Source organism: Mesocricetus auratus, unplaced genomic scaffold, assembly GCF_017639785.1.
Source record: "Mesocricetus auratus isolate SY011 unplaced genomic scaffold, BCM_Maur_2.0 Super-Scaffold_100691, whole genome shotgun sequence".
NCBI classification, from domain to species: domain Eukaryota; kingdom Metazoa; phylum Chordata; class Mammalia; order Rodentia; family Cricetidae; genus Mesocricetus; species Mesocricetus auratus.
The window spans coordinates 40,585,353-40,604,247 of NW_024429267.1; the positions used below are offsets into that span (position 1 = coordinate 40,585,353).

Consider the following 18,895-nt stretch of genomic DNA (forward strand, 5'->3'; position numbering starts at 1 on the left):
CCTATGTGGTTCTGGGCAATGTGACAGGAACCGAATTCACCCACCCATGTTTTACCAGACATCTGCCTATGCCAAGTCCCAGGCTTGATTTGGGGTGGAACTCAAAAAATAGCAGACACTGGGGTCTAGGCAGATGGCTCAGCAGTTAAAGTCTTGCCAGGTAAACAAGACGACCAGAGTTCAGATTCCCAGAACCAGTAGAAATGGCAGGTGGAAATGGCAGCTAACTCACATGTTCCAGGGAGGAGAATAGATTCCTGCAAACTGCCTACTGAGTTTAAGAGTTACAGCAAGGTCTGGGTTCAGCTGAGAGACCCTGCTCTTGATGAAAAAGGTGCAAAGCAATAAAGACTCTAGACATCTGCCTCAGCCTCCACCACCACCATGAGACTGCATGACACACATAAGAAAATAAGAAAGCAAAAATAAATACATAATTTTCAGGCAGCAGAGGCTTCTGTAAGGCTCAGAGCAGGGTGTAGTGCAGGCTCAGGTACATATTTGTGGAGGCCCATAGAAGAGGCTCCATTCCATCTTGACTTAAGATTAGAGAATCTGAGCCTGTTATTGCTCATTCAAGGTTAAACCACAGGATGTTTGACCTAATGTGTGGCTATTGTATGTCTTGCCTAGACAACAGGATGTTTGACCTAATGTGTGGCTATTGTATGTCTTGCCTAGACAACAGGATGTTTGACCTAAAGTGTGGCTATTGTATGTCTTGCCTAGACAACAGGATATTTGGCCTAAGGTGTGGCTAATGGATGTCTTACCTAAGCAACAGGATATTTAGTTTAGGATGTAGTTACTCGATGTTTTGGGTGCTAAGAAGGTAATTACAGTTGTTTGTTCCTTGTATCATAAAAAGGAAGTCTTTTGCCTTTCCCCATTTTGATTGGGGTATATAAGAACTTGGAGCAATAAACTTGGGGCTGATCACAGTATTCATTGGATGCCCTCCCAACTCTTCTGTTTCTTGTCTGTTTCTTTCCCCAATCATCACTCCTCCTTTCAGGCATGGACCAGACAAGTTGGCTGGACTGGGCACATATTTGTAAGTGGTGACAAAGGGCACAGGTAAGCACACTGTCTTTGATTATAACACATAAGGCCTCCACATCCCTATTATGTGTCACTTTCTTCTGCAACTGCCATACTCACCAAACATCATGAGAGTAACAGCAGACATGTGTGAAGTCTCTCCAGTGCTGGCAAGTGTGGAACCCTGAGTCTATCTTGGAAAGCTCAGGAGCAAACTGAATGTAACACCATGACTCTAACGCAAGATAAGCCAGAATGGTTGGAAGTGCCAGAAGTCCAAGAGTCCAAGAGAAAGGTGTTGGGTATCCTGGAGCATGCAATGCCCTGCCAAGTGGGCCCAGTTGTGGGAAAGTCTGGGGGTGCACCTGGGGGTGCTTCTGGTACAGTGTCTGACCTCCCTTCACAGGACATCCTGTGAAGAGGAATTGTGCCTTTCTCCATTAAAAGGAAACCCCAAGGGGCAGAGAATATGATTCAGTCAATAAAGTGTCTGCAGCATAAGCATGAACAGCTGAGTGTAGATCCTTGACAGCTATGTAAAGAGCCTTGGGCAATCACACATATCTGTAACTCTTGCACTGGGAGTGGGAATGGAGAGACAGTCAGATCCATGGGGCTCACTGGCCAGCTAGTCTAGACATTTGGTGAACTCTGGGTTCAGTAAGAAATCCTGTCTCAAAAATATAAGGTGGGGAGTGATTGTGAGAGATTATCAGTGTCAACCAGCTTCCACACGTCTTCACACAACTGTATGCACGCACGCGTGGGCACACACACACACTGTACAAAGAAAGAAGGAAGCAAGGGAAGGAAGGAAGGAGGGAGAGAGGGAGGGAGGGAGGAAGATGAAAAAAGAGAGCCCCAAATCAGAAATAGCTGAAATAACAAGAGCCTGGTGAAGAAATCTGCAACCTCCTCCTGCACCCGCAACCACGAAGGTGGAGCTACCTTGCAGTGTGCCTACCTCACACACCCGGGCATACAGTGGAGAAAAGGTTGGAACTGGGTGTGTCACATGACATGGAGGCATAAACAGAGACACAATGACAGGTAATTTGCACTATGGACTCCTGCTGAGGGTCACACACTCCCATGACAGAAGTCTACTTCCTCAGTCCTGACTGTCCTCCTTGACCTGGGTATGCACATCCTCCCCAATAACTGACAGCCCATCCGCAACTCACTCCTAGGAATGAAACCCAGGGGATACAGTGTATAGTCTTATAGGGAGACAACTTATAGTCTCACAAGTCATGGAGCAACGCTATTCATCAGGCAGTGGGTGGGTGGAGTCATCCCGATGCTTCCAAACAGTCATCCATGGGGGGGGGAGGTACCCATGATGGATCTGAACTAAAGAGCATGAACAAAAGATCTGAACATCTATCTCACCAGATAATGTCCATGAATAGAGTGATAAGCATGCAGAAACCCCATCACCACTCGCTAGGTAAATGAGACTGGAAACCAACAATGTCACTCCATCACACACCCACCAGAATGACTACATTTCAAAAGATTGACAGTATCAATTGTTTGGGAGGATGAGGAGCAACTGGAGTCTCACACACTGCTGGTATGTGCACAATGGCACAGTCACTGAGGGACACAGATTGACAGTCTCTTACAAAGTTAAACATACATTTCTCCATAGTATTCAGCATTTCTACTTTTCATTTATCCAACAGAAATGAACACAGTTCTCAGTCTGTATCTCCTGGGCATGTACTTGTTCACGGTAGCTTTACTGATAAACAGCTAAAAACTAGAAACAAGTGTCTATCCCCTGACAAGTAGATGAGGCAGTTCAGATACACATCCGCAGTGGAATAGAACTCAGCAATAAAAGGGATTGATACAGCAACATAAAAGAATCTCAGACATACCCGCTAAGTGAAAAAAGCCAAACAAAACAAAAGGAGTCCCATGTTACGTGAGCCTCTGGATAAAGAAAAACAACAGAGGGAGAAACCAGATCAGTAGCTGCCAGAGGCCAATGATGAAGGAGGGAAAACGATAACAAAGAAAAGAGGGTGGCTGTGGGCGAGTCCTATACAGTGTTTACGATGTGGTGGGGACGTGTCAACCGTGGAACGGCACAGTGAAAACTTCATTGTCTGTGAATTATACTTATATTTTCGACGACTAAACCGGGACTCAAGAAATTCTTCTCACACCCTTAGTGTCAGGGCTGACATTCAGCATGAACACTCCAGCATGACCGAGTGTGTTAAAGCACTCCAGCATGACCGAGTGTGTTAAAGCACAGGATCACATGCACCCTGACGGCCGGCTCCCACTTCCTGAGCCTCTGAGTTAACCCCATGTTGCAGCTCTTCTCTGGGCCCTGGCACCTCTCTTACAGATAAAGAGCTGATATCTGTCCGACAGAAACCTTGTGAGCCCGTTAGACGTGGCTCCACGCCAAGTGATAGGAAAAGAAACGGTTTACTCAGTTGAAGGCAGGCTAAGCTACCACCAGGCCCACCTCATTAGACAGGGAAGGAGCCTGATTCTCCACTGGGAAGGAAAGTAAAAACAGCTTGAATTTCAGAATGGCTCTTGGCCTGCCAAAGGCCTCTGTGTGGAAATTGGTGTCCTGGCTATCTGTGGCATTAGCATTTCACAGCATGGAACACAAGAAAATCATGATCAGGAAGGGAGCTTTGAGGGATCAGAAGGGAAGGGAAAAAATCAATCAGAACAAGACTGAGAAACACTGGTTTATGTGCAAGAATCACAGAATAAAAAAAGTGATGTCCAGTCCCAGCCCAGGTGGTAGGTATCCACACATGGGGCATCCACTTAGGGAATGGGTCACCACTGTCCACATAGCAGATGGAGAGCAGGACACTTTGTATGATGTGAAAGGATTACAGCCACACAGGCTCCCAAGGCCCTCCCTCACAGAGTTCCCCTCCAGAGAAAGCCGGCCCCTCTCTCTCCCTTAGTTAAGCAGGGACATGAGTTTATCTGGTCTCATTGGTTGGTACTGTCAACTTGACAGGATCCAGAATCCTGAGGGATGGACCTCTGGGGGTGCCCAAAGTAGGACTGTCTTAATATATTAATTGGAGTGGGAAGATTCATCCAAGGTGGGTGGGACCATTTATCGTTGGGACGCTAGACCATATAAACAAAGTGAGTTAGCACTGTATGTATCCACTGCACTCTACTTCTGAGGTCATAATGTGACCGACCAGATGTTTCAGCCTTCTGCTGTATTGACTTCCACATCATGACGGACTATATCTTGCGCTCTGAGCTAAAATAAACCATTCCTTCCTTAGATCGCTTTTGTAAGAAGAGCATTTTGTCACAGCCACAGAAACGTAGCTACGATGCCAGGTTATCAGCACCTTGGCCAAACGAGGTTGACACATGAATGGAGAAGGCTTTAGCCAGACCAGCGCACTGGTGTCCACAGAGGGACTAAAGGGAGCCAGGCTTCGCTCCCTTCCCCACCACTGTGCCCCTCTCTCCTTGTCAGAGCCTGTGGTGGCAGAGGCACACGCAGCATATCCGTTCATTGTTCCCAGCAGGTGTTAAGTAATGAAGACAACTTCCAAATGAGAAGAAATTAAGCACCGGAGCTGAGTCCCCGCTTTTGTCAAGCTCAGGCCAGCCAGCGCCTCCTCGGAATGCTTGCCTTGTGCCTGATACATTATGACAAAGCTGTAATTGTTCTTTCAGTCTTTCCCCGATATTTCATAACAACATGAAGTGGGAGTCACAAAGGTCAGCCATGCTGTAGAACGAACGATGTTCTTATTGTCCTTTTCTGAATAGTGGTTTCCATTTGCCAGGCTGCTCCATGCCCATGAGCCTCGGCAGCCAGGCCTGGCGGTGTTAGAAAGAAGCTGCACCACCACCTCATATTCTGGTTTGCTGAGTGGTCTTGTACCACTGCCTAGCCATATCATCTGTATAAACACACTCGTGTGCAAGCATGTGAGCACATGCACATAAATGTGCCTATGTATAGGCAGACACACACAGGCACTTGTATATATGCAGGACTCACACACCCTCTCCTTCTCTTCTCCCAAACAACCCACTCCAAACCCAGGAATGGAAATAATAGCAACTGTCATGTCCGCAGGAACCAGGAACAGGCACATCTGTCTTATTCCTGGGACAGCAACACTCCTGACTGGCAGGAGACAAAGAAATCCTAGGACTTCCAGTGAAGAGCATCTCAAACCTAGGCTAAAACCTGACTCTTGGAGATGGGGTGATGAACTAGTGGGTAAAAGTGCTTGCTATGCAAATATGAGAACCTGAGTTCAAATCCCCATCACTCATGTAAAACTCGTAGCATGGCTGCTTGTGCAACTTTAACTTCAATGCTTAAGATTGGGGGATGGAAACATAAGAATTGTTGGGGCAAGCTAGCCACCAGCCTAACTGCAGGATCAGTGAGTACCTGACTCAAGGGAATAAGATGGAGAATGACAGAGCAGAATGCCCAATGTCATCCTCCATGCTACACCTCCTCCATTCATGCACAGATTCATGGACCTGCACAAACATAGACACATATATCACATGTAATACCACACACACACACACAGACACACACACAATTTTGAATTCATTCTGATAGTGCTCTACAATTGGCAGCAGAGACTCACCATTTGTGAGTGAGAACTTGGTAGAGGCATCCAAAACCTCAGGTGTGTTCCAGGAATGCACAGCTCTTAAGCCTCAACTGACAGATCTGTATAATGGGCTCAATTCCTGTCTATCCATTGACAGGATTCTCTTACTGCAGACATATCTTAGAGAACAGATTTTCTGTGGATTATCTGGGAACATCTGGATGTGCATGTCATATAGGACTTCGCATGTCCAGATAAATGCTGGGGGTGAAGCTTGAGATGTACCTGGAGTCTGGGCAGGGCTCTATTTCAGGAACTTGGGTACCACAAGAGAGAGCAACAGAATCCTGGCAGGCTGTGTGAGAGAGCAGCTTTATACCTGATCCCTGGGGCATCATAGCTGCTAAGGAATCATTGAGATGCAAGTAAATTGATTAATACTGCAGCAAGATCCCAGACCAGGAAGGGGAGGGGATGCTCTGACTAGTCAGTGAGTAAAAGGAAAAGTACTTTCTCCTGATTGGGAAAATAAAACCACTGCTTTTCATGGGGAGCAGCAGCATTGTGCTACTGTGTTTTCAAAAAGAAAAAAACAAAAGCAAAAATGGAACTTCTTTTCCACTTGGCTATGAGTAGGTGAAAGTTTGAACCTAGAGCAGGGAGCCTGGAAAGTACAAAGATTCTCCCTGATGCACTCTAGGCAAATTTTAAAGACATTTTTCCCATTGAGAAAGTGCCACTTAGAGTAGGAAGGAAGTGGTCTAAACTGTGTAAGAGCGCTTTTCTGTGCAAGCATGAGGACCTGAGCTCAAATCCCTAGCACCCATGTTTTTGTTTTTGTTTTGCTTTGTTTCTTCAAGACAGGGTTTCTCTGTAGCTTTGGCACTTGTCCTGGAACTTGCTCTGTAGATCAGGCTGACCTTGAACTCACAGAGATCCTCCTGTCTCTGCCTCCCGAGTGCTGGGATTGAAGCTGTGCATCACCAACACCCCATGGCTGTGTGTATAAAGACAGGAGGATCACTGAAGGTTTAGTTGAGGAGCCTGTCTCAACAGAAGAAGGTAGACTGTCACAGAGAAACAAAACACCTCATGACCTTAACTGGCCTCTGTGTACAGAGGTGCACATAGCCACCACCACAAGTCTGGGTGCTCACACACAGATGTGTTCTGCAAAGGACACTAAAGGTCTGCCATATTGTACATGTGTCAAAACCTAGAAGGGAGAAGAGTTTAAAAAGTGTGTTAAAAACGGTGACTCAGCACTCTGCTGGTGGGAAACAGAAAGTCTGGGTATAACTAAGCAATGGCCTGAAAGAGGAGAAATGACCGTTGTGGTGATCTGTATGTGTGCCTTTCCTTCTTTCTTGCTTTCCACTGAGCATACAACGTCCATGTGAGGTTAATTTAGGGACGGCTGTGTCTGCACTGGGACCCAGGGATCTGCAGTAGGAAGGGAGTCACGGCTCCTCGCCGCTGCTTTTACAACTAGCTCCACTGTAAGAACACTCTTCCTTGAGGGAGTCAAGGGGAGTCACCAGAGTCTTCAAACCGCTTTGCCTTTAGCCCTATACCAACATGCTCCATCAACTCCCCGAGGAGTCTGATCGGTGTCCAGGAACAGAGAGAGTATCTTCACCCACAGACACTGCCTGCCCCCTGCCTCCAGCCTTCCATTCCTGGGTGTTTATGTTTCCATCACTTTCTACTTCCTTAGCTTTCTCCACACCTCCACCCGGCTCTCTCAACCCTAGGCACCAGCTTCTGGACTCCATAGCACATGCCCTTTCCCTTAGTGTGCATGTGACGGCTCTTGCTCCATTATCCAGTTGCCTGAGAACACCGAGTGAGTGTGGCAAATGGCTGTCAGTCCTACACTCATTTCTGCTTCTGCTAGCAACTGTGTGCTGACACTTTTGTGAGAAACCTGCCCTTTCATGCCTCCAGCCAAACAGCTGAGGTGACTGAGAGCTAATCACCCCACCCTGACTAGCTCTAGGTCATGTGGCCTAAGCCTGGCCAGTAATGGTTTTGCATCTCCTGTGACAAAGCCTTGTTCACTGAGAGGCTCAGGATCCCATGGAGGCCAATGGGACAAAAACCAGGGGCTTTTGGCAGATCTTCTGGGGCAGGAAGTTAAGAATTTATAATTCTGTTGGTAAAGAGACCATGAGTTTGAGACTGCCAACAGCCACATGACCGCCACACATGACAGCTGCCAGAGGATGGAGCCAACCAAAATGACTGCAATTTTTCTCCACTAACTCCACCATATCCATCCTACACTTTTCTATATCTTAGAAGATCAACCTCCATGGACTAAAGCAACCAGACCCCAATATCCTCTGCTTGTGCATGTGTGCTTGTGTGCATAGAACATTAGGTTGCGTGTGTGCGTGTGTGTGTGTGTGTGTGTGTGTGTGTGTGTGTGTATGCATGTGAAGTTCCTAAACTTCTCTCCTCTTTAATCTTTGATACAAGGTTTCTCATTGAACCGGGAGCTCACTGATTGGCTATACTAGCTAGCCAGGAAGACCCATGAATCCATCCATGTCCACCTCTCCAGCTCTGGGGTACAAACATGCACTGCTGCACCCGTCTTTTACATGGTGCTGGGTATCCGAACTCAGGTCCTTGCACTCGTGCGGTGAGCACTTTACCAAGTGAGGCTCCCTCCCTCTTGTCGACTTAGTCAGAATGAGGTGGTGGTAGAGACAGGGTAGGGAAAGAATGGAAAGAAGACAGCCCGCAACCCCATCCTGTGCATCTGGGCAGCAGCTGCATTCCTATCTGTGCCTGGTTGTTCTCAGGAGCTCCCTCCATGGAGCACCCCGGTCAGATGCCAGCAGCCCTGGGTACATAATGACCCAGGTACATAATGACTATTGTGAACTGGCTCCACCCCATCCTCACTGGGTCCCTCAACTCTCTCCATATCTCAGTAAAGGGTTTCCTACGTTGGCCCTTCAACACTACCGTCTGTTTTACATCAGGACCCTGGTTTATACAGGCAAGAACTATGGGATAATGGTAGCCTGGGTCCACAGACAGCATGTTATTCCTGAGAATAGTCATGACTCCAATCTCAAATGACCTAGAAATACCAAATGTCCCTATTCTGTTTTTCTGAAGCCTGAGTTGAGCCTCTGCCACTAAAATCTAAGCATATGGCTGGTAGGTAAAGCCTAAAGCCTTTAGTGGAAAACTCTGGACATCCATCTTCATGAGAGAGGGGACTGGAACAGCCTGAGCCTCTCATTCTGCACACCCCACCTCTGACAACACCCTGATCCTCCTCCAAGAAAACTCATGCCCCCTACAGGCCTAACACAACTCTGTCTCTGTCTCTGTCTCTGTCTCTGTCTCTGTCTGTCTGTCTGTCTGTCTCTCTCTCTCTCACACACACACACACACACACACACACACTCCTTCCTCAACCCTTTCTGTTTTGAAGCATGGCCCTCCCCTCCTCTCCCAGTGACAGGTGTGGAGCTATCCACACATCCGCCTGCATCCTGCCAATGTCCTCTCAGAAGCAGTCTGCAGTTTTCGAGCCTCTGTCTCCCCCACCAGTCCGCTGTTTAGTGAGCTCCTGGAAGGAAAGGCTGTGTTCTTGATCTAGGTGGCTTTAACTCTCAGTATAATGTTTCTCACACAGATGTGCTCTGGGCAAGCACTGGTGAAAATGGTGACTGCTGGGCAGACATTCGCCCTGCATCTCACCCCCCCCACCAAGTTGCCCCTTATAGAATCTGTACTCTCCAATCTGGGAGTGGCTCAGCCCTTATGTGACACTCAGAGGACAGACAGCTTCACCTGCCATGTAAAGCAGCCTCTTCCACAGTGGCTCAGCAGAACCAGACAGAATTCCAGTCAAATCAAAGCTTATCTCGCATGCATGGCATGCCTGCTTGCTATGGCTGCTCTTCAAACAGAAAGAAAGAGGGCCTCCTGCCTCCAAGCCCCCTCTCAGCACTCACAGTCACACCCTGTCTGTCCTCTTGTATCTGTCCTGAAATTATGCTGTTTGCTATTCATCTTCATGGTGACCGACTGCGCCCCAGTAGCCTGAAGAAGGAGCACCCCCAGTCTGCACTACTTTAGGGACACAGTGGGAGGAAAGCAGGTTTTTGTGAATGAAACACAGTATCTCCTCCACCATCCCAGCCTTCTCATTTTCTCTACCATTTTTCTTCTAGGACTTCCAAGAAATTCCAGTTACCAACTGTCATACAAGTCAATCCAAACGCAATGTCTTTAAGCAATGGTGGCATTCATTTCCTGAACCTGAAATTCATGCAAATCTCATGCTTTCCACTCAGGTAAAGCAGTGGTGTCTCAAAAGACATTGTGGCAGCTTTCTGAAGACTTATTTGTAGCCAGCATGAAGCTGGTCATGGGCAGGAACCAGAGCCAGGGATGTGCCTAGGACATCCCTGTGACTTCCCCCTGTCACCTAGGTTTCCTTACAACATGGCAGATGAAATTTGTGTGTGTGTGTGTGTGAGAGAGAGAGAGAGAGAAAGAGAGAGAGAGAGAGAGAGAGAGAGAGAGAGAGAGAGAGAGAGAGAGAGAGTTGTGTGTGTGTGAGAGAGACGGGGGTGCTCTTTATGACCTTTTATAACCCGGCCAGATGGATACACTACTCATGACTCACTTTTAAACATTCCATTGGCCTTTCTTTCTCTTCAGGGAACCAACTCACATAATTTATCCACCTATGTGGCCTATGCTGCTGCTATCAAGACAGCTGAGAGATAGAACCTCCATCATCAAGGCTTCACAGAGCTGTAGGACACAGCACAATACACAATTACAAGGCATGTGGTTGGGGGGGCACAGGAAGCTGCAACAGGACCTGCAGCAAGGAGAGGGGTCGGCTGGCGTGAATCCTGGAAAATAACTTAGGTTTAGCCTGAAAAAGATCAGTGAGGAACTCAACAAATGCATCTGAACCCCAGAGGCACACCTCAGCTCAGGGTCAGGTAATCTCTGGGGGAGGGGGAAAGCAGACATTCAAAGCCTGTAATCCATGTGTGTCCATGCGTTCCCAAATGGAGCTGGAGAGGGCAGAATGGGGGCCAGCAGGCGGTAATGAAAAGAAGAGCCTGGGTGGTACAGGGTCTCTCTTGGATCCTGAAAGAACCAGGGAACCAAGGGACGCATGCATGTGGTATGAATATGATGACACCAATTACCAACTCATGGTCTGACACACAAAGTATGTCCTCAGCAGTGACCCCTTGGTACTCCCTCCAAACTTAATGAATTTTCTGGTGATCCTGACACCCCGTTCTTTTCCTTCAAGCTTACTGCTTGTAGTGCACTCATCCTCAGAGGTGGAGAAAAGCCCGGAGGGGCTTCCAGTCCTGTGAAGAGAACAGCAGACAGACGGAGCAGCAACAGAGTCAGGAAGAGAGACAGGTCCGAGAGCACCTGGAATGAGGTCCCTTCCTCTCCCTCTGTCACTTCCCAGCTCCGGCCTCCCTGGGCATCAGAGGGACAGGGGCAAAGGCCTTATGCTAATGTGCTGGGAAACCAGCACAGGGGGAAGCAAACGGCAAACGAACAAGGCGAACGAACAATCAGCTGAGGTGCCCAGCTGTGGCTCTCAGATAAGGCAAGCTCTCTGCTGCCACTGCCCATCTTCCTGCTGCTACTGGCCAGGGCCATGGCCCTCAGAGGGCAAGCCACTTTCCAGAGAGTGAGACACAGAAGGATTGCCCACACTCGGGGTTGAGGTTCAGTCCAGTGCCTTCCTTTGAAGCTATCAAGTCTGCAGCTGGCCAGAGGAAAGGGAGATGCTGGGCAGTCAGGGAACCACAGGGCCACCTGAGACAGGTAGGGCCCTAGGGAAGAAACAGGAGACATGCATCTGCCTCAGGGCCCGCTTCTGTCTGGTAGGTGAGACCATGGACAGAGCCCCCAGGAGAACTGCACAGTGCTACACACACACACACACACACACACACACACTCCTCCTCAGCACCAAGGACAGACATTTGAACTCCTGAGCTCAACAAAGACAAGACCCAGAGGACACGTGGCAAAAGAAGCCAGTCTTTGACCTCAGAGGCAGGTGAGGCTCACAAACCCTGAGGTTGCCCTCCAGCGTACAGAGCAGCTGGGGCCACTCTCCACAGCGAGAAGAGACCCGCTATCAGACCCAGAAAGAGTGGCCAAGAGGGTGAAGGGTTGGTGGTGTAGAAGTGAAAGCTCCTAACTGTAATCCACACAGAAGCAATGAAGAGCGGGAAAGGTGCTAAGCTGAGAGCTTGGTAACCCAGTTTGGCTCTCGGCTGAGGGCAGTTAACCCGTGAGGCCTCCACTCCCTCACCATTACCCAGGAATGGACACCCAGGCGCTGAGGGTATATGCATCCATGCATGAGCAAATGCTTCCTGAGTGGGTGGGAGCCCCGTTCTGGCTCTAGCACTACCGGGCAGAGAGGTTCCAGGACAGGCTGTGCTCTGTGTAAATGTCTCGTGTTCTACTTCCACTGTGTTGAGGCTGCAAGGAGACACGCCTGCTTCGCGCTCTCTCGAGCTTCAGCAGATGATGGGGTGTGTCTGTCTCTCCAGCACAGAGACTGTGGAAGGTAGTGTGAAGGCCCCTGCTCCCCTCACTTGCCCACTCCCCTCCTGGCCACCCACCCCTGTCCATTTCTCTGCTCATTGTCACCTCCACTGGGGGACAGAGAAGCAGAGCAAAGAGGTTAAATTCAAATCAGTCATTTTGTCACTTGCCGCCAGAAAGCAGGAGGGGAGAGACCGAGAGACAGGAGGCCTCAGGTGCAATCTGTGGGCAGAAATGAGTCCTGGTAATTCTCAGGAAATCTCCTAGATGTTTTCACATTGGCCCAGTTCTGCCACAGAGAACTCTGGGGGAGCCACCTCCTTAAGCAGTTGTTAATGGTGTTGATGGCAGCTGCAGAGACTTCCCCTGACCTGGGGAAACATCTGTGCTGGCGGCAGAGGGAGAAGCAGGGCCTGCTGCTCCGTCCCTTTTGTCCCCTTAGGCAGGTGTGTCATCCTGAGGCTCTAGTCACCAGCAGGGTCATTACAGCGTAGTGAAGGTCCCCTGACTATCAGCTGAGGGCGTCTTTCCCTAAGGCTCCCGTCCACGCCTGCTGGAGAGTAAGAGAGCGGGCGAGGAAGCTGCTTTGGGCGTGGAACACTCTGGCACAAGGAGCCTGCCTGTGAGAGCAAATGCACGGCCAATTTGATTAGATTTGCTAGGAGACTGATGAGACAATGGCCTGAGTCTATCCCTCCTGAGAATATCAACTGATGGGGGAACATCCTCCCTCAATATGGGTGGCACCATAGGCTGAGGGCCCTGACATGAGGGAAGGAGAGTAACAAGGCTAGTGCAGTGCCAGAATTCCCCACATCTCGTGAGGCACCCTCTCTCATCACGATGTGGACTGTACCGCAAGCCTTCCCCGAAAGGTGACAGAGTCTTCCCAAACCGAGAGAAATAAATGTTCCCTGCTTTAAGCTGTCTGGGTCAACTGTTTTTGTCACGGCACCACAAAAAAATAACAAAGGACCCATTTGCTGGGCTGAGATGGAGATGAAAACTCGTGAAGGAAATCACAGACAAACACATCTCATATACCTGAGAGGCACCTGGCAGATAATTCTCCATGCTGCCAGTGGGGACCATGACACCATATTGCCTGCACTGCCTACACTTGCTGCTGGCCAATGGAGGCTCCTTGAGCAGAGTGTGCCACATAGCAGATGCTGACCACTTCCTTTTCCTTATCAGTCTAGGATGCCCAGACATTGAACGCCCGAGATGACCACGGCAGAAGCTTCAAATGCCTGTGAGAATCCATGCGCTAGCCTCAATTCCCTGGGGGCCACCTTGGCCTCGTAGGATTTTGATTGCAATTCTCAATCTGCCCACCACTGCTTCAGTTGCTGCTTTAACCCTGGAGTATGATAGTTCATGTTTCTGCTACTATGTCTGACTCCACATGGAAGACACTGGGGTATGGGAAAGGGGAGTGTGAGCGTGCATCTAACTGATTCCTGAGCCTTGGCTTCACTGCAAAGTAGGTTCCCATACACAAAGGACTCATTCACTGTCCTCTAGGCCTCCCTGGAAGATGCGTCCTTTACGATTTAACCTTCAGAGATGTGGCCAAGAAACCAGCAAGAGGGTCCTAAAACATCAAGGGTTTTGATGGTGCGGATGTCCCTGAGCCAGCCACTCAGGCAATTGCCCCTTTCAGTGCAGTTGGACACTCTGACCCAAAGGCCCCACCTATGCCTGCACCCGAAATGGAATCTGCAGACAGAGGGAGGCATTTCGCATGCAAAATTTTTCTTTTAAATATGAAATCTCTCCCAAGGCATTACTTTATTATTATAGTAATTTCCTCAGAAGGGCAGACATCCAGTGCTCTGTTTCTCCACCATCTTTGGAGACAGGAAAATGTAATAGAAATATTCAGGTTCCTTAAGTGGCTAGTGCAGAAGAGGGGGAAGTAAAGAGAGCTTCTCCAAGGACACAGACTCCAGAATCCAGGTGAAAGGTGAGCTCCAGATAGCCAAGTGGTGACAGGTAAGGGTCTGGGTCATCTCCTTTGAGACAATGGTCTCTGTGAGACCAGAGGAGAGACACAGGGGAGATCTGTGGGAACTAGTTCTTCATCTTCAGTGTTGAATCATTCCATTCATCTCTTCTCCAAGACCATGGAAACCTGGAATCCCCACTGGTCAGGGAAGAACCCAACAGCCACTGGTTGAGCTGGTGCCAAGCTCGTACCACCCATGAATGCAGGCTGAACCTCCTACGTGCACATCCTATGCTTCCGGGTGAAGTGAGGCAGCGTGGGTAAGAATACAGACTCTACAACCTGACTCAGCCTGGCACAACCACTTCTCAGTCAGGTCTCTTTATCAGATTGTTTGTGTCTCAGGCTTCTCGTCTATAAAATGGGGCAGGGTAAGGTGTTGTAAAAACTGAAAGGGGTGGAGGGGGGTATCAGAATACCTCTCGCCAACAGTTTCAGAATCTGCTGGCATCGAGCTGCCTGTCTCTTGGTCATCGGGCATTTTGGTAAAACTGCAGATGCCAAGTCATTCTAACTCAGTCAGTGCAGACTGAAGAAGAACCTGCCCAACTTCTAGATTGCAGTCTGACACGGACCCGCATTTCCATGAGGCACCTGCACCAGGATCTTCTAGGAAACCTACACAAAGTGCAAATGTCCATAACTCATCCGGACCTGCTGAACTTGGAGCCAAGAACCTCCAGCAAGTTGCTGGGGCATACAGAGGATTCCAGACTTCTTAGAACCCCAGCCTGCAACAGCTGTCCCTCTTTGGAGTTTCAAAATTGTCTCTCCCTCTTTTCTATGCTAAAAAACATGATTTTCTTGAGTCTTCATGCTGCAGAGAACTCTTTCAAACTAGCTACAGATGGTTTCTTCAACTTAATATGCAAGTGTCTTTTTCATTTCAATAGCATCTCTCTTTAACATAGTACAGAGTGTGTTCTCAGAATGGATACCAATGGTCCCTGCATCTAAGGTTGAAATGGGTAGGCCCTAAATCTACTGCATAGTGCAAGGCCCAGGGGCTAGGTGGTCTGGGTGATAGTCTCCAAGTGGCAGAGACAAAAAGCCAGAGGCCATGCTCTGGCTTCATGGTCCTGGCTAGGATGAAGAGGAAGAGGCCGAGGCTCGGGGAAGCAGGTGCTTGTCGGGGCCGAGAAGCCCAGAGGGTGTAAGCGGCTTTGCCCATCCTCCTCACTCCCCTCTGAAAGTCAAGCCGGACAGCCCAGCAAGCCTTTGCCCTGCCATGCTGGTATCCTTCCCCACCTCACAGAGCACACTGGCTGCAAAGACAGGCAGGCAGGAAGGAGGGATGAGGGAAGGACTGCTCTCTTTCAGTCTGGTTTTCCCACATAAGGGCCAACCAGCTTCCTGCCTGGTGGCGTGTGAATTACAGCCCCTCCACCCCCACCCAGCCCTTGCCCCTCCATTAGACAAGGTAGCTGAGAGCCTGGACCACACCAGCTACTTCCCCCTCCCTCTCTCCCTCCCTCCTTTCTCTCTTACCTTTCCTTCCTTCACCCAGGCATACATAGGTCACATAAGGACTTGGGCCACATCTCCCCATCTGGACCACACATGACAGACATGGCTCTTTTGTGTCTGCCCCAGCTTAAACTGAGAACCGGCCTAAAATCCACCCCAGAGCTCCCAGAAAGAAGATGGACACACAAGTGGCTGAAACCACCGAGGAGAACGCTGCCTCCCCCAGAGCAGAGTTTGGGGAGGGCCCTGCTGTCTGTGTAGGCAGCTCATTGATCCGCTCCTCTGAGAATTATTCTGTACTCATCACAAACCAAATGAGGCTGGCCCCAACCCAGGCAGGCAGGCGGGAAGGCAGCTCTGTGTGTGGAAAGGAGAAAATGAACCTGCCTGTTGTCATTCGAGAAAAGGAGGGAGCAAATGGTGTGTTCTACCCCTGCGCGCTTAGCAGGGACAAGGCGCCGCTTTAATATTCTGCTGAATGTGGTATTTCTTTTTAACCCTTGCAGAGATGTATGAACCACAGCATAAGGCTTTCCTGCCAAGCAACCGGTAAAGTCTCCCCACCCCCTACATCCGAGAGGAGGGCCACAGCTCTGAAGTGAACCCTGCCAGCAGGCCTGGGTGACACAGCCCTGTACACCAGGCTGAATGTATACAATGGCACCCATGAGTAGCTCCATCGTGAAGGCAAGGGGGCTAGTCAGGGAGAAAGAAAACTGTTCATGGAGGAATGTGTCCTGGTGCCTGATTTGTTCCCACACATTGCTTAGCAAACTGTTTCACCTATATATACGTTCCCATCTATAGAGACTCAAAGCCAAAAGCAGACTTCCTAAAGTGGACATCTGTCTGCTCTCCGAGACCGAATCCTTGACCCTCCAGAGGTGCCTCAGACCAATGTGTCACCACCCCAGCCCACACAGTCTGTGGGCCAGCCTGCCTCGCATCTGCTCTCACCCGGCTTTGTTGCGGGGTTGGTATCTCTCCCTTTCTATTTCAACTGCTTCTACACGTGTCTCCGGATGAGTCAACCTCAAACCTACGCTGGGGTGCTGACCATACTCTATGCCAGTCTACACCCTGCAAAAGTCTCACACACACACACACACACACACACACACACACACACACACTCCCATGAAGACCAGCGACCTGGCAGGGCAGCAGGAGGCCCAGGGCAAACAAAAAGCCACCTTGGGGAAAGCAAGAGAGAGCTTTCTATGCATTAGTTATTGCTCCTTTCACCATAACCACAGGTACCGGGCATGGCTAAGACATCTTTCGATGTTGTGACCGGGAGGGGTGTGGGGTATGTCCGCTTCTCTTGCAAAGGGGCAGTGTATTCTAGAAGGATCGGGACACTGGACCAGTGTTGGTATGGAGTTTCAACTGAGCTAGTCAATTCGCCGGGAATTCGCAACCCAGCAGAGTCAGCTCTCAGGATGGGAACGCAGCGGGGGAAACCGGGAGCTGCGACCCTTCCACCCTGAGTGTCCGGGCGGAGTCCGTCTGGTAAGCGACACCATCAGGGAGTGGGGCCTTCAGCAGAGGTGGTGGAACCTCTTCTCAGAGTTGCTCCCTTCAAGCTAACTCTAACTCCGCTCCCCTGCTGCGATCCCCCCACCCCAGGAGGTGGCGGGCAATGCTGCTCCACAACTCAGCTGGGAAGACTGGGGGCGGGGAAGGGGGCGGGAAGCGGGGAGGCGAACAGGGATTTCCCACGGGGATTCGCGGGCTCCTTGAGTGCCTGGGCTCCCGGGAACGCCGGGCAAGGGGTCCGCTGAACGGGTTTGGCTAGTCACCAACCAGAGGCACAACCTCGCTGAGCCAGCAGGGATGCTGTGGCGGCTAGTGGGCTCGCAACCACGCAGTCTCTTCTCCCCTAGATGAGTTTAGGCAGGACCAGCACACATCCCAGCCCACCCCTACTCCAAAGCTCAGAAGGCGAGAAAGGTGTCCACCTCGCTAGATCTTGCTGTCCCTGGAAGATTGTAGCCTGGCAGGTTCTTAGAGACTGACCCACACACACCCCAGGGTGCGGTCAATGGACTTGCCACCCGCCCCTTGCTGCCAGTCACTTTCTGGGTACCGGCTCGGAGCTTCTCTGATACCCCAGCACGCAGCTCTTGCCTGCCGAGCCCAGAGTTCCGAAGCCTCAGACTGTCAGCGAGCTGGGAAAGGGAGGCGAGGTGGCGCGCCACCGCTTGCCAGCGCATCCAGGCCCGGGAATGAAAGAGCCAAAGGTGCCGACTCGAGGAGCCCGGTGGCCCGAGGTATCCCTTCCCAGACCAGTTTCTCCAGGAGCTAAGGAGCTTGCACCGCAATGCAGCGGGATCCGCGAGCTGGAGATGTCCGGAGGACATCCGTGCTGTCTGCGAGCACAGGGGCACTGAGCCTGGAGACTCTGCGAAACAGCGGGTGCCCGGGTACCCAGTGTTGGCCCGGGGCATACCTGTGGGTACCGCCCCAGCCCGGTGCCCGGTCTCCTCCCAGGTTCCGGGACATCCTTGCCCTCCGGCACCAGGATGCCTGGCTACGCCGAGCACCGAGCAGTCAAAGAAGCCCCGTGAAGCGTGCGACGCCCGGGAACTGGAAGCTGCCAACCACCAAGTTGCGCCACGAAGGGTACGTTACCTTCCATCGCGGCCACTGCGGATGCCAGGAGGAGCAGCAGCAGGCAATCCAGGGCCATCGCCGGCCAGCGGCCCCCAGGCCGAGCCCGAGCCGAGACGCGCCGCGTCCCGGGGCGCCGCTGCGCTCCGGGCGGGTGGCTTCTCCGTGTCCTTTCTCGCTCTGGCTGGGACCGGACTCCCCGGAGCGCGGCGTGGGCGTGGGCGGGAGTGTGCGCGCGTGGGGCGGTGCGGGCGCGCGTGGATGTGGGTGTGCATGTGTGTGTGTGTGTTTATGGGAGAGGTGGGTGTGTGCGTGCGTGTGTGAGAGAGGGTGAGGGAGAGCGAGCCTGGGAGAGCGCGCGAGAGCGTGTGCGTCCTGGTGTCACATTGCGAGCTACAGCGAAGCCTACGGGAGGACCGAGCGGGCCAGACTGACAGGGGAGGGAGCGGGATCCCCCACCATCAGCTCTCTCTCCACCCCTAACACCTCCTGTCCAATCAAGGAATCAAACCTGCAAAATTCCCTCATCCAATCAGGCGCGAGCACCTCCTTACACTGGCATTGTTAGTTTAAGAAAAACTTTTGC

At 50.8% G+C, this 18,895-nt stretch overlaps 1 protein-coding gene across 1 annotated transcript in view; it reads right to left on the bottom strand.

The window, feature by feature from the left end:
* The window catches only part of Ephb1 (EPH receptor B1), a 422,319-nt gene extending 403,558 nt beyond the window's left edge, over positions 1 to 18,761 (bottom strand). The window contains exon 1 of the mRNA XM_005072022.4: positions 18,331 to 18,761. Within this exon, the coding sequence (XP_005072079.1) occupies positions 18,331 to 18,388 (58 nt within the window). The 5' untranslated portion in view covers positions 18,389 to 18,761. The remainder of the gene's footprint in view (positions 1 to 18,330) is intronic.
* Positions 18,762 to 18,895: the final 134 nt, after the last annotated feature.